Genomic DNA, 16,900 nt, shown 5'->3' with positions numbered 1-16,900 from the left:
TTTATCGACATAAAAAAATGTTGCCTTTGAATTTTCCTTCAAAATCGGCACGAATTTTCCGGACGACCCAATATATAGAGATATAATTGAAGAATATTTCATCATTATAAATTTTTATTATAAATTACAATTACATTTTATCCAAAATTAATGATTAATATATTACACAATATTAAATACTAATAATTAAAATATAAAAAAACACTAATTTTAAGTTACAGTTAACTTGGATGAAGGTATAATACAATAATATTGTACTAATTAATAATTATGAAACATTATTTAACATGTATAAGAAATAAATTAGAAATTATTTTATTACATTTTAATCTAATTTTCATTATATTGTATTTTAATCTATTTTCGATTACATTAGATATAATTTATCTGTATATTCTGTATATTTTTTTGTAATTTAACTACTTTTTATTACATACATATATTTTAATTTACATTTTATATAATGTTATTGTTATAATTTTATTTATATAGCTTCAAAATTTCACAATAAAGGTTTTGTTTCTGATTTAATTGTTTGATTGATTAAATGTTGCTAAGATATATGTATATAGAATTGAAATATTTCTTAATCAAATTAAGTACAGTTAACAAAGGAGTATCTATCTTGTGGTTGCAGGTGCAGTTGTATACTAGATAATGGTGAGTACTACATTCTAACCACATCGTAACTACATCGACAATTAATACTCTGTATTGTGTAACTAATCGTTGTCTATCGGTATATCGAATGAGATCTATCTGAGATAATCGTATGTACATTATATATTTCGCGTAATTGTCGGTATTCGAGATTTGTACATAATTTAATTAACAACTATTTCACTTTCTTCAGTTTCGTAACTTGTCAGTAATCTTTTCTCTTTTTAAGATTTTATTACATAAGTTTTTATTATTTTCATAAAAATTAAGTATACAATATATGAAATTAAAAATGTAATTAGCAATACAGGGTGTCCCTTACCGTATCACCGGTTCAGGATAGACGTCATTCCAAGATGAAAGTTCCTCCCGCGATACGAAAATCGATACTATCGATGCGAAATGCGCTGCACTGATATCGATAATATGTAATTCATAAAGACGATACAATTTACAATTTTATTAAATAATTACGCGTCGACAGTAATTATTGTAATTATTTAATAAAATTGTAAATTGTATCGTCTTTATGAATTACATATTATCGATATCAGTGCAGCGCATTTCGCATCGATAGTATCGATTTTCGTATCGCGGGAGCGCGCCGCATTTCACGTATGTCACGACAGTTCTTCGTGTAACGCGATTTCGTGCAATGTGGTAAGTGATCGGTCCGTCTTTTCTCGTTGATTGTACTGCCGATGTCGCGGAAAGTCGAACGGTGACACGCGAAAATGCCGGCGCACACGTACGCGGAAGTGCGTTTAACGACATACGCGAACAAATGGATCGCGAACGCGGAGAAGCGTGCGAACTAGCCAGCGAGGTCTTCAGACTCCCCAGACGGCACATATTGGTTTCAAAACCGTTTCATAAACGTTTTGCCGTAACGTTTCATAACCATTTTATTGAAACGTTTATTTAGGAGAAAAATGTCCAACGAAAAAACGTTAGGAGAAACGTTTCTTTTTCGGCAAAAAAACCTTTCAGAAACCATCAGAAAAATATTTATCAATTCTATATATCAGTGCCTCAAAGATAGACAGAGTTAAGTCACATTTTTGTAAAAAACTAGATTTTTATATTTTATGAATTACTCTCTAAATTTCGTGTAAGTGGAATCTCACTCTTTTGAAATATCACTTCAAGTAATAGTGATCTCAAAAGTTTCAAAAGAAAAGAAGAAGAAAAGGGTATTGGACCGGTTTTCCGGATGGTTATTTATAAGGTGATAACACAAATGTTACTTGCGAGAACGTCACGTCTGGCCTGGCCATCTATCGGTCGCTTGGTGAATCAGAGGTGGGAATCACACACACTCGTGTTGATTTTTGTCTCTCGTTCCATAATCGAGTACATTGAAACGTATGATGTAAAAATAATTAATACTCGCAAAGTAAGTAGAAATTACTATTTTTTCTATATTAATTATATAATTTCAAATCAATTTAATAAAACACATTTTTCGTTTCTGTGGAAACGTGAAAAATACGTTTTTAAAATTGAGGTCTAAAAACGGTTTCTATTTAAACCGTTTCTTAAATGGTACTTTATGTTTCTTAGACATTAGATACGTCTAAGAAACATATATTAGGCTAACATGTGCTGCCTGGGTCTGGTCCGTGAACAGTGCTTACAGGACATTGTGCAGGACATAGAACAGCGAATTGAAACATGTGAAACAGTGAAGTCGAGTAAAATTAAGATCGAATATATTGATCAGTGCGCGATGCGTGGAGCTCCTTCGACCCACCGTCAACGCGGGAAAAGTCTGTACAAGGACTTTCATCTTGGAATGACGTCAGGAGTCTACCCTGAACCGGTGATTTTATAAAAAAAAGTCACATATAATGCATGTGTAATTTATAGTATTTTATAATTGCAATCGATAATTAGTCACAGTTGCAAATAATTTATGAATATATTATAAAATTGTAAAAGAAACTGATGACATCCACATTTGGCTGAAACGGGCTCTACTACGGAAAATATAATTTCGATATGAAACGGCTCCTCTGATATTAACTCTATTTCGATTCACTCGTATAGTATGCGTCGATAAGGTAGAGTACGTTTTTACGTTTTCCTCGCGAAGCGCGTTATCGAGCTGTCCCTCCACTTCCCCATCCTGTCATCTTACAGTAAACGTTATTAATGTCTACACTTCCGTATTAGGTATTTTTGAAATAAATGTATAGTGCCAGGATATTTAAACATCATGATACAGAGAAGTATATCTTTTAAACTTAACATTTCCAAATATCGAACAGTTGTAAAAGATTGAAGATAAAGATTAAAAAATAAAAAATAATAATATAATAATAAATTATTTAAATATGGCTTTGGATTTTTTAACTGGCAATTATGATGAGCGAGTGTGCAGACACTCCGCGTTCAATCGAAAAAAAAAATATTTAAAGCGGAAGTGTGGTACATTATTGGCGGCGGATGCACAGCTTCTCTCATCGTCCGCCATCGCCACCTACGGCAGGTTAACCACGGCGAACGAGCTGTGTTGCACTTCAGTACGTTCGGTGCCGTCGCGGAGTGAGGTTAGGCGGTATCGTCAGTCTACGTGACTCGTGCCAGCGATGTGATTCCCGTCGCAAACGTGCGTCTTACTTCGTGTCGATTACCCGGATATTGACGGCGTGCGAATTTCAAACGCGAAATTTCGTGAATTTGCATCGTAAAGTTTCTCGTGCTACAGTGCGTGTGTCGAAATTTGGTTCGTCGTGCTCGTCGCTTTCCGGCGAAACGCTCAAGCACGACAATCGACGTGTGCGTTCCCATTCACCCAATCGCAACATACCTTCGAGAGAATTACTTTTTTCGAGGAATCGCTTGTGATTTATAAAGATTGCTGGAAATTCTGGAAAGTTAGGGAACTCGAAAAATTAGTAATAATGATAATATAATAATAAATTGTGCAATTTTATCCAGGTGTTGAATACATATACATATAGATTATATTGTGGAAAGCAGGATTTTATCGACTACTTGGAATAAGAAAATTGAAGATTTAAACATTCCGATATTAAAAACCAGAAGTTTCACCTATGGATTGGAAGATTTAAGGATTAGGTTAATGTCCAGATTAGATATGCCAACCTGAAGATCTAAATATCCAAGTTTGAAAAAACATTCGAGAACATCGTAAATTTAAAAGTTATTAGTTGGAACATTCAGATAATTTTATCCTTCAAAAGGCTCGAAGCTCTAGACATATCCAACTAATATATAGTGTTAAAAGTGTTTAAAATTTAGAAGAGCTAACACTTCAGAGACCCAATCATGTTCACGTATCGGGGATGGAGAATTTAACACATTCCAAAGAATTTTTAAGACTCGGTAATTTTGGTAGAATATTTTAGGATCGGAAAATGAATTATCTAATTCCAAAGTTCCAAAGCTTGCTGGGATTTGAATAATATCGATGTCTTGAAAAAGAAAAAGCAAACCATTCCTAAAGTCGAGGATCAACAATTCGGTGATTCGATATCGAAATAGATGAAAAAAGTTGAATATTTTAATATCCGCGAGTGCGCAGCACGGAAGGTCTATTTAGCAGAGCGTTTAAAATCAAAAGTGGGACCTTTTGCTAGTTCGACGTACTCGTACGTTCTCGTACAAAAGGAATACGTTCTCGCGAGCGAAAGTGAACGGAGGGGAAACTACAGTGCGATCGAGAGTGGAACGGGTCTCCAACGAGAGTAGGTCCATTCGAGGGCGACGCAACGAGCTGACTGGTTCGTATCGAGCATTCGGCTCGTTACTTTCCGCGCTAATAGCGAGCGAGGACGGGTGACACTTGGGTATCCCGAGCCTCGATGCGTACGTCAACCCGGGGACGCTCGTAGATCAGGCAATCACGTTGATCTCGCTGGAAGACGGATAGGGTGATCACGGTAGAACCGATAGCTGAAGAAGCAATAAAACATGTCGAGGCTGCTGAAAGGAGAACCGACGGGCGGTTGTGTGATTGGTTCGCGCGCGGATCGGGGATCGTATTAGCCGGACTGGCAGTGACGCATGTCGCAAGCCACGTGAGCGACAGAGATACGACGGGTGGACGGCACGCAGGAGCGGATTCACCAAGAGAGAGCGAGAGTGAGAGAGAAAGGGAAAAGAGCCGCAATAGGACTAATCCGGGCGAGAAACGGGCCAGGCGACAAGCCTTTCATTGCCTACCAGAAGTCATATATGCCCGTACACACGCGTAAAACGGTAAATAATTGCAGATCCCTCCTCTATACGTGTTCGCTATCCTACGATACTTCGGCCAGGATATCACGGATTTCAGATATTTTCGTTTTAAACCGAGCTCTCAGCTCGCAAATACCTTGAATTTTAATTTCGAGATTTATTTTTTAGGATTTTTTCTTTTGATGTTGCAGTTGAAATTTTTGTTCGTTGGTTGTAGAGCGCCTTGTGTCTTTCTTATCAGCTTTCGACTTTGATACATCGGGACGATGAAGGAGAATATAAAAGAAATATAATAGTTTGCGGAACTTGTATTTCGTACTTCTGTAAGTTACTGCAGGGATGTTGAAAAAATTATATACGAGAGATTGATGAATAGTACAAAGTAAGCGAACGAGATTTTGAATAAACAGGAGTTTTAATAAATTATTGAATTCATGCAATCAACACAATAAAATTGGAGTTAATTTCTATTCTTCCCATAAGCTTCCCTTCCAAAAATCATTTTATATCTAATTCTTTAATTGTGAATTTAAAAAGAAACAAATATAAATAATGTACTTTCGGCATTTCGTACTGAGTGTAAAATATTTACTTCTCTATTATATGAAATTTCGTAACGAGTCTTGGTATGTTGGATTTTTTGTTATTAACAATTTGATATTCGCAGTCGACCATTCTGACTTCTGACGAGAGTCTTAGCTGGACGCCGCCTACAATTTCTAAAAATCTATAGCTGACGCCGCAAGGTTCTGCTATTAAATGGGAGTGAATGTAAAAATATTGCTTTATCATATCATGCTTAACCACTTGTCGTTTAAAATTTAAACAATTTAAATGTTAGAAATGCAAGTTGAAAGAATTGAAAATTTATAAATTTATAAACTCGTAAATATGGAAATATTAAAATTGAAAGAGCTAAAGATGTAAAGATGTAATAATACAGTCCTAGTCATTGCAAAATGCACATGACTCGTAAATATGAAAAAAGATATCGTAAAACTACATCAAGGGCAACCAGCTATATTTTATATTATCTAGATTTTGAAATGACGTAGTACTACGTCGCCGGTAACCAGCTAAAAATTGTAAAATGACGCAGAATCACGTTGCCGGTCGCGAATGTGTTAAATGTTAATAAAAAATGAAAAATAAAAAATTTGTAAGGAAAATTTCTAAGTTATTAACATCTTAGAAACTATTTAAAAACTGTACACAAACGAAGGTATTAATTTTAATATAGAAAGACGATAATAAAATGTAATTATGTACATAAAATTAAATAATGAAAGGGCTAAAGACCTTTCAAAAGTCCAAAGAAAGGAGCATACGAAATAAACTATATAGGAAATAAAAATTAATATGGCAATCTGCAAAGATAAAGGTAAGTGTCGGGAGATAATATACAAATAATCGGATTTGTGGCAAAGCAATTGGCGAATAAATTAACCGGACACTAGACATTTTAATAATACGCTGGGAGCACCAACACTGGTGCCTCGCAATGGTTAACCTACATTTTGCTTGATAGAAAAGAATAGCTTTGGCCCCGCGTGACAGAGCTAGCGATGCGTGAAATTGGTTAAAAACGAATCGACGACAGTCAATCCGGCGGAATCATTCGCGAAACACGGTATTCCGGATCCCACGCGGGTTACGTGGGTGACACGCGGTGCGAGGATGAGGGTAAGGGGGTTGCAGGGAGGAACTGACACGCCCGAGGGCGGAAAAGTGTAGAGAGGGATTATTCGCGTGGCTATAAATACGCCACCGGGTAGACGGAGATTGTACCGGATGGCGTAATTGAATTAGAACGGAGACGAGCGCGTAAAATCAGCCGGCATTCGCGGCTCTTCATTCGCCGTTGGAAGTAGCGATGGCGTCGAATGCTCGTCAAGGGGAGTAATGTACGCCGCACCGGAAAATCCGCAACGGAAACGTTAGAAAAATTGTGAAAAACTTTACGTTTTTGTTTTCTTTAAATGAGAGTTTTTATGCTGCAAACTGCGTCCTCCAGCATTTGATCTGCTTTGCGAACAACATGGAACATACTTGCACGTTTATTTTATTATTTGAAATTGTGTATGTTTGCATTTTTATAACTAAACGAGATTCAACGGTCGAGTTTGATAGATACAGGGAATGCGATGATTCAATGTTCAAACGTTGAGCGTTTGTTAGTTTTATTGGTGTTATTTTTAAAGTAACCTGCGGTTGAAATACGCGCATCGGAACTGGTACGTGACAAAAGAGTGGAATTTACATAAATATGAGATCTGGGAATAGTTCTTTTCGGAGGCGTACATTGTTGAGACTGTATTAGCTACTACGAAAGTAGGACATACCAGGCACAATGACAACACGGAAAGGCTTGTTTAAATGTTTTCATAGACTTGATGATTATGCTTTCTATTTCTAGAGAGTGAAGAAAGTGTGTTGTCTTGTACATGATAGACATCCTGTCTATGAATAGTTACTCATCCTTTCTATGAATAGAATTACGTTTTATTTTTTCACATTATATTTTTCCGAATAGTATGAAGCTGGATTATTTTTTAACCGTAGGCATTTTGTTGTCTTTTGTCACTGTATTTTTCTATTCTTCGTGATTAATGAAAGCAAACGAATCAGAAATTTTAAAAATGATGCAAACACAAATGCAAATAAAGTATTATATATGCGTGCGCACAAGTTGCTATACATGTATTTATTTATACATGCATTTACATATTTATATTGCTGAAATAACTAAATTAGGAATTAGATCTGCATCGCTAAAAGGGTCAATTGCCTTCACATTATAGACATTGTCATCATACAATTATGTAATTCGACAACGCGAAAACTCAGAACTTTATATTATATAAATTCTTGATTCTCCTCTTTCCTTCTTTATGTCACTTCCAAAATGTGCTGTTCGCTTTATTGATGTAGTATGCATTAACAAAAACTTGTTCAAATATTGAAAAAAAATCAGTTCATCGATTATTCTTGGAAAATAAAATCCAGCCGTGCGAGGTGGAGGTACATACATGGCAGCATGTATACGGCACTGTCAAGCCCCTTGCAAAAACCAATAACCTCGGCGTACGTCGGGTACTAGTAGTTTATAGCCACTGAGTGCGCGCGTGCGAGAGAACAAGAAAAAGAGAAGAAGCAAGAGAAAAGGAGGGGTAGATTGGAAGGTGTAGTTAAAAGCGCGAGTGAGAGGTGGACGGAAAAAAAAACAGAAAGCACTGTTCGAAAAACGTGGGTGGTAACATCGTTTAACCTTTGAGCTTGTTTCACGTAACGATCGTCAAGTGATCGAAGATCATGTTAAAATAAAACGGACCGAGTTGCTCAGTGATTTAAAAAAAGGAAAAATACTCATTTAATTAAAAAATTAGCATTGAAAATGTGTAGAAAGATTTTCTGCGAATTGAAGAAAATGAGATTTTCTTATCGATTTACCGAATTTTTTTGTATCTGTTAAGATATTAAAAATAAGAAAATCTTATTTTCTGTATGATTTTGGATGGTTTCTAAAGCTATTTCTAAAATAGTTCGAAGAAATGAATGAGCATTTTTACGTTTAAATATTGTGCGTTGTGGTTTATTTACGCAGTATTATTATCAGTACATTTTTTCGATTATTCAGCCGAAATTTCTCAATCCTCCCATCTTGTTCCCTCGTTCCTCACGTTATCCTGCTCTTTCCACACGCATGGATACGCAATTCGATGCACACGCGCGCCCGCGTGCACGTATATCGTGAAACGCACGGACGTCTGTTTCCGCATTTTAATACTCTACGCGCGGATCAATTTGTTTAAAATGGCGTCGCCCGCTCGTTGTGCGATGTTTTTCACATTTTTATTCGCACTGTTGAAAGCCTATTTACGTTATGCTGTCAAATGTTTTTTCAACCGCTTGTATGATGAATTAAATTAGTGCAACTAGATTATTTTGTAAAGTCAGATTTAGTGGCCATTTCAAATTCTACATATCAAAATTTTAATGCTTTTAAATTCTTTGATAATTAAAATCTTTGAATAGAGATTCTAAAATGCTCGAATTTCCTTCTTTAATTCTTGTTTATTCAATTTCTATTTAATATAATATTTAGAAAATACAGCAGTCATTAAATAATTTATTATTTTAGATAATTATAACGATACATGTAAACTCTCTGATAACATTATTAAGTCATTTAAAATAACACGTGTATGTTAAAGCATATTAAAGAAAAGAAGATAATCATTATTAATTTACAACTTTAATAATATATAGAAATTTTAACATGTTGAATCAATTTCATCATGTAAAAGCTTTCGCTCATGAAATACAGTATTGTAATATTTAGCGTAACTTACACACATATAAGCACACACACGCGCGCGCGTGTGCGCGCCAGAAATTCGGGCAAAATAAAGATATTTGACTACTCATAATTTTAATAAACAATTATTTATCTTGACCTGAGAAAGTGCAGTAATTTTTTCGATAGGAAGTTATTTGAAATATTATTTTGCCCGATAATGCGACATGAAATCCTCGCCGTGAGATCAGAGTTGCGGAATATATCCGTTTTCGCTTCCTGTGTCCTTGCGTAAAAGGATCATTCGTAGCCGAGGTGAGTTTATCGCGCCACAGGCATCGCGAGACTGTAACGACTTAAATTTATATCCGCGTGTGAACGCTGCAACTCGCTCGCCCGCTTGCTCAATGCGTGCAAAGTGTTAATACGATACTTGTTGATTCGCTGCAGCGACCCTTTCGCGACGACCAGGTACATTTCTATGCTCTGATCTGCGAATTGAATGATCGAAACTCGATCCCGGTTCGACAATCCGTTCGGTTGGATTCTGTTCTTAACTTGGTCGATAGTGGACTGCACACATTAGTCTATCCAGCAATCGGCAGCAACACAATGAAAATTTAACATAGCATAATTAAGTAATTCTTTCATTAAGTTTTTAGTTTTACATTACGCTAGGAAGAGGCTATACAAATAGATTACGTTTAAATAAATTAAAAACATCTATGTATTGGGTCGTCCGGAAAGTTCGTGCCGATTTTTAATAGATGGCGTTGGAACATGTCTGAATATATCAATGTTATTGAAAACATACGATTTATATACATATGCTTAAAGGTGACATTTCAACGCATCTTTAGGAAAAAAGTTGTTTCAGATAAATTGATTCGTGTCAGTTTTGTACTCTTTTGAAGATGGAAGAAAACAAAGAACATTTTAGACACTTGATGCTTTTCTATTACCGGAAAGGCAAAAATGCCTCACAAGCAACAAATTCGATATGTTCTGTTTACGGAGAAGGCGCTTTAGCTGAAAGAACCGTACGTAAGTGGTTCGCTAAGTTTAGAGCTGGTGGTTTTAACCTTAAAGACCAAGAACGCTCGGGCAGACCCTCTACTACTGATGATGACCAAATCAAGACACTGATCGAGAATAACCCGCGCTACACGACACGTGAATTAGCAGAGATACTGAAAATATCGAAAACCACTGTCCACGATCATGTAGTGAAGCTTGGTTACGTAAGTCGCTATGATGTATGGGTTCCGCATAATTTGGCCGAAAAAATTTAATGGATCGCATTTCCATCTACGACTCGCTGTACAAGCGCAACGCAAACGTACCATTTTTGAAGCAATTAGTGACGGGTGACGAAAAATGGATCATTTACAACAATGTAGAACGAAAAAGATCCTGGGGTAAGCGAAATGAACCAGCATTAACCACTCCGAAAGCCGGCCTTCATCCAAAAAAAGTCATGCTCTGTGTCTGGTGGGATTGGAAAGGAATCCTATATTATGAGCTCCTACCACACAACCAAACGATAAATGCAGATAAGTACTGCTCGCAACTGGACGAATTAGACAGCGATTCAGGAAAAATGTCCAGAATTAGCTAATAGGAAGGGCGTCGTGTTTCATCAGGACAATGCCAGACCTCATGTTTCTTTGACTACCCGACAAAAATTGTTGGAGTTTGGCTGGGATGTGCTACCTCACCCACCGTATTCATCAGACATTGCACCTTCAGACTTTCACTTATTTAGGTCTTTGCAAAATTCTCTTAGCGGCAAGAACTTCGACTCTTTGATCGACATAAAAAACCACCTTGAGGAGTTTTTCGCCGAGAAACCTAAGAAGTTCTGGGAGAATGGAATCTTCCAGTTGCGTGAAAGATGGACAAAGGTTGTGAAACAAAACGGTGCATACATAAGTCAATAAATATTTATCGACATAAAAAAATGTTGCCTTTGAATTTTCCTTCAAAATCGGCACGAACTTTCCGGACGACCCAATACTTGTATTATTTTGTTAAGTTGAACATTTAATTCTGTACAGAATGGATTATCTCGAGGTGTATTTTAATTTTAGATTAGAAGAATCGTTAGTAAAAATAGCAAATTTTCATTTACAACAGATGAAATTTCAATCTTTGAATTGTTTATCGCCGCATAGATATGATTGCCGAATTGTTTCAATCCGTACTGTAAATTTATGATGCCAAAAGATATCACATATGTTTTAATTAATTGGAACATTGTATAGAAACAGGCTACACGTACACATAATTATATTAGTCATAAAAGCACTCCGAGTATTTTCACATGAGCGATGCAAAGACAAAACTGGCACAGGACTAATTCCCAAAGACAAACACTTTAATTATAACCTTACCTACGTGTCGTCATATCGTCACATTCATTAAATGTGGTCGCTGTCGTTTGCCGCACCCAGTTATTCCATTACTCTTCCTCAGTAAAACTCTGCATTCAGGAAACTGTAAGACCTTCTGACGAAATTTTATTTGGCAAATATAGCACTTTCCCTGCAAAGTATCCAATAATAGTAAATAAATTATTTATTCAGTGACGTCTTAAAATTTATTTAAAAACTCGTAACATAGCCCATCTTCCTGCATTTAAAACATAATAAAAATAATTGTTTTTTGTGGTAAAAATAATATATTCTACTGCCACGGTTTGGTAAAATTATAAATTATTTTAGATTTTCGATTTAATTAGTTGTCGGACATTTTATTTAAAAAATTCTTGTTTCCTTGAACTAATGATATAATGATAAACATTTTCCACAAACTGGATTAATTATGATTTACAGAATTAATTAGAAACGTGATGTGCAAAATGCGAATTAGTCGAAAACCATTATCCTAAGCGCACGTAATTTTCTTCTAATTATTTGCTTTCCGCTGTGCCCACATGCCATTTTACGCGGGCAGTGGTAACGCTATTGTTGCGGTACGAAACTGGATTGATGGAAATAATGGCGTAGGAGGAAAACAAAGAGAGCTCGACTGTCACTGTCGACTGCTATCAATTATTTTCAAATTACGAATTTCGCCGACGTATAGTAACAATTGATTTATTCACGTCGTCGAGTACCGGTACCATTTATTCGCGATGCACTATAGTCGCCATTTTGCGCGCCATTTTTCTCAAGTCTCGCACGGAAATTGCACGACGCACAGAGAAGATAAATTGCGTATTCCAATATTTCTTCGTAAAAATATACTTGGTATTGTAGATAGTACAGACATATTCATAAACAACCGTTAATGTTAGAAGTAAAAATAGGAATTATGTTTGTTATTGCTTATGTTGTAGCGTGCACCTTGCGAAGAAATCGAAATGGTGGAGTTGTGCGGTAGCGGTCAGGCTTCTTCGGCCATGGGGGTGATGGGCATCGGCTCGATGGTGTCCGCGGCGACATCATCCTCCTCTTCCTCGACTACCACGACCACGGGCGCCTCGTCCTCGGCATCGGGACGCGCCGGCGTCCTCGAAACTCAGGTGCGTGGTCAGTGGTATCGCGTGTTTGTTTCCTTGGAAGACGATTACCTTAGCATCTCGCTTGACGAGAGCTGCGAGACCGGTAACAACGCCTTGAACAATGGTAACATCAACAACAACAACGTGGACAGTTTGAATGACCCGGACGTGCCCGACTCGGTGGCCAATCAGAAACGTATTGTCCGCGTGATCAAGAGCGACAACAATGGCCTCGGAATATCGATTAAGGGCGGCAAGGAGAACAAAATGCCGATTCTCATTTCGAAGATCTTCAAAGGCATGGCAGCGGACGCTACTGAGCAGCTTTACGTCGGCGATGCCATTTTGGCAGTGAATGGCGAAGATCTACGCGAAGCTACACACGACGAAGCGGTGAAGGCGCTGAAGAGGGCCGGCAAGGTCGTCGAATTAGAAGGTAAGTGCAAGAAGCAGTCATATAAACTGTTGTAAAACTGAATTATCGGGAAACTTCTTATCGGTTTATAATGTAACATTATCACCTGTACTACATGAGGAACATGTGCAATTTGTATCGCACAACGGTTGCGTTCTAAGAGAAACATGCAAGATATCAATTTCACTTGTGACGTATTGTTCCTCGACAACTTGCGCAGAAGTTTCATGGATCCGCTCCTCGGAAGATAGATGTACTAAGCGACACAAAACATTTCCGACGCGCGTATGCGACATTAAATTCTACGTCTTTATCCGTACACTATTTACGCCGTTTGTCATCCCCCAGAAAGTACCAGAAAGGGTTAGAGAAAAAGAGGACTGAAGGGAGAGCATATACTTGCAAGCGCTATCCAGGGCTTTTAGCTAGATTGATACATTGAGTGTGTGCAGCCGGCTAGAAAAAGTCGACTAGTTTTTTTTTGTATTCAGTGGATCACTATTTTCACTATCCTTTGCAGAAATCAAGAAATTTGAAGATGTACAAAGATACCGTTTTGAAAATATAAGTGAAAATTGGCAGTACCATGGAGACTTGAGATACTAAATAAATTTGATTTTAATTGATTTAGGTGTTAAAAAACAGAATTATTTTGTTATATGAGACAAAATCTGAAATCTGATAAGATGTTTGATTTCTTTTATAGATTTTATGTAATAAATTATGTACATAATTTCTGTAAAGTTTTGATTTTTAATCTTTTTCCATCGCAAAACACTTGATTTCTGTTTTCTTTTTCAGAAACAAAATTCCTATTTCTTTCTTTTCAGTTATCATTTTATATCGATTATATAAAAGGTAACCGGAAAGTAAGCGTAAAACTGTCATTGAAACATATGCAATACTCGATGCTTCAAATGCTCATCTTGATGCACTTTCTTTTCCCAATTTTTCGCTGGATACGTCATTACTTTGCTGTCTTTGTCTACAACTACCTTTCGTCCCTATAGGTCTGGGATAGGGACAAGCATTTCCCCGCATTTCGCATTTAACATTTTTCTCCTGATGCGACGCGTCGCGTCACTACACCTCGGGCCCTTCAGCATGGGAGGCCATCATATCTTGCCACGTGTGATGTACTGCTGCATCGTTATTTTCTCACTTTTTCCCAAAAGTAGAAAATGCAACGACGGGGTTGTTACCGAGTATTCCAATCCGAACTATTCCGAAGCTCTCTTCTCCGTCGTCCTTCCCGCGCGCTCGACTCGCGAAAGGGCGCGACAAAAGGAATTCCGCTTCAACGAATAGGGATCGTCAGCGGCGTATACGTCCCGATCGAAAGACCACTTATCGGGCGCAGCAAATAATGAAGCGCTTTCAATCCCGCTGAATCTTGAATCGACTCTATGGAGAGGCACTTTTCGCTTTACACGGAATATTTAATGAAAATTACTTTGGCAGTTCTATGGAGTTGTTTATGTTGGGAAAGCTTATTAAAGATATCGCTAAAAATTCAGCATTACGAGCTAATTAACAAACGAAATGTCTAATCTTACTCATAAGGAAGTTCAATCTAAAAGGTAGAACAAAGTTCAATAAGAGATTTATATTAACTAAGTAATCCAGGTCGCGTTTAGATGGCGATACAATGTAGCAATATTTTGGAGAATTTTGTTTTTTTTTTGTTTTTTAAAGGTTCCTAATCAGTATACGACAAGCTATATTATGCTGTTACAAGTATGTGTGTTTAATTTGAATCATTGTCATCTATAGATGCGACTCGGATTATTCAGTTAATGACTTAATTAAATATTAGGTTGTTCATTAAGTTCTGCGGTTTTTTTGCCCTAAATTAAAACATAAATCTATTGTACTTATACATTTATTCAATCTAGAATGTATTGTCCATCTTGATCGACCACCTTCTGCCAACGTTCTGGAAGGGACATAATGCCGCGTTTGTAGAAGTCGCGCGACTTCTGCGCGAAAAAGTCCTCCAAGTACGTTTGAATATCGTCCACTGAATTAAAGCGCTGCCCGTCGAGATTGTTTTGGAGTGACCGGAACAGATGGTAATCCGACGGCGCAAGGTCTGGGGAGTACGGTGGGTGCTGCATGACTTCCCAGCCAAAGCACTTCAACTTCTTCTTGGTCACCAAAGCAGTGTGTGGTTTGGCGTTGTCGTAGTGGAAGACAACGCCCTTCCTGCTCGCCAATTCCGGCCGCTTCTCCGCCACTGCCTGCTTCAATTTTTCTAACTGAGCGCAATACTTCTCGGCGTCGATGGTCTGACCGCGCGGAAGCAGCTCGAAGTACAGGACGCCTCGCCAATCCCACCACACACTCAGCATCACTTTCTTCGGATGCAAATCCGCTTTGGCAACTGATTGTAACGACTCATCCGGACCGCACGATGACCGCTTGCGTCGAATGTTGTTACATACCACCCATTTTTCATCTCCCGTGACCACCCGTTTGAGAAAGGCCTCCAGCGAGTTTCATTTCAACAGGGATTCACAGATCATGACGCGGTCCAAAATGTTCTTTTCGGTGAGCTCGTGAGGGACCCAAACATCTGCTTTTTTCGACATCCCAAGCCGTTTTAATCGCTGCGCAACCGTTGTATGGGCGATGTCGAAGCGCTCCGCGATCTCCCGCGTTGTCAGGTGTCGGTCTGCTTTGATTGCGGCCACGATTTGGTCGTCGTCAGTGGTGGATGGACGACCGGAGCGAGCAGCATCGGAGACGTTCACATCTCCGGAACGAAAGCGCGCAAACCAACGCTGACAAGTGTCAGCGCTTATGGCCGAGTCCCCGTACACGCCACATATCTCACGTTGTGCGTCCGTCGCTTTTACTCCTTTGCGGAAGAAAAATAGCAAAATGTGCCGAAAATGCACCTTTTGATCCTCCATTTTCAATGAATAGCGCGTACACACAACACGTCAAAACACAACAAAGACTCTGGCGAAATGTCAAGCGTTGTCTAACCTGTCACGGAGTATGCGGCAATCCGCGGTTCAGGCGATGCATGCTATCTTTTTCAATGGACAAACGCTATCTATCGAGAAAACCGCAAAACTTAATGAACAACCTAATAGATAAAATGTGAACATGTGGTGATTTTTTAAATACGTGTAAATGTAGGAATAAACTGAAACGCATATATACGTACATAGATAAGTTAGCACAGTTGAGGATAAAATACAAGAATTATTCGTAACTTAAAGTTTATTGCCCAGTCAATTCCTCATACGATAACTTAATTCGATAACAGAGCAACACAATGAAAATAATATGTCAATATTTCCGTTGAAGGCGGAAGGGTGGTTATTCCCCTACGAAGTTATGGCAGTTAAATAGCGAGTTCGGTCGCGCGATTACGAGAAATTCGCAGCTAGGCGCGAAAGTCGTGATGACGCCCTTTAGATACTATCCTCGCGGAGCGCAATGCCCAACTTCGCGTGACTTTTCCGCAACGGTTATCTATTCGCTGCCCGGTAATCTCCCTGTCGGATCTAGGAAATTCTGTCTGTGAGATATCGCGTGTCCTTGATTATGGATCACCGCGAACGAGTCGCTTAAGCATGCACGCGCGTCCTGCACGTGTGTTCCAGTGTGTTTACACGAATGTGTAATCGTCGTGCACATACGCGGGAATTATGCACGGCATGCACGGCTATAGGGGATGAAATAATGCATCTATGTTTTATGTATGAATTACTACAATAGACATTTTCTCGTAACGCTTTTTAACGCATTAACTAATGGCGCATGCAACACGTTATAGCCGGAAGTGCGCACGGTTATTCACCGT

At 38.1% G+C, this 16,900-nt stretch overlaps 1 protein-coding gene across 1 annotated transcript in view; it reads left to right on the top strand.

Annotated features, from left to right (window-relative positions):
• Positions 1-3,164: 3,164 nt before the first annotated feature.
• Positions 3,165-16,900, top strand: part of LOC105279890 (beta-1-syntrophin) — a 214,487-nt gene continuing 200,751 nt past the window's right edge. Inside the window, exons 1-2 of the mRNA XM_011339993.3 lie at positions 3,165-4,887; positions 12,504-13,104. Of these exons, the coding sequence (XP_011338295.1) occupies positions 4,864-4,887; positions 12,504-13,104 (625 nt within the window). The 5' untranslated portion in view covers positions 3,165-4,863. The remainder of the gene's footprint in view (positions 4,888-12,503; positions 13,105-16,900) is intronic.

Source organism: Ooceraea biroi, chromosome 7, assembly GCF_003672135.1.
Source record: "Ooceraea biroi isolate clonal line C1 chromosome 7, Obir_v5.4, whole genome shotgun sequence".
NCBI lineage: Eukaryota > Metazoa > Arthropoda > Insecta > Hymenoptera > Formicidae > Ooceraea > Ooceraea biroi.
Note: the sequence above shows the minus strand (reverse complement) of the source record. Positions and strands in the feature narration are given on the sequence as shown.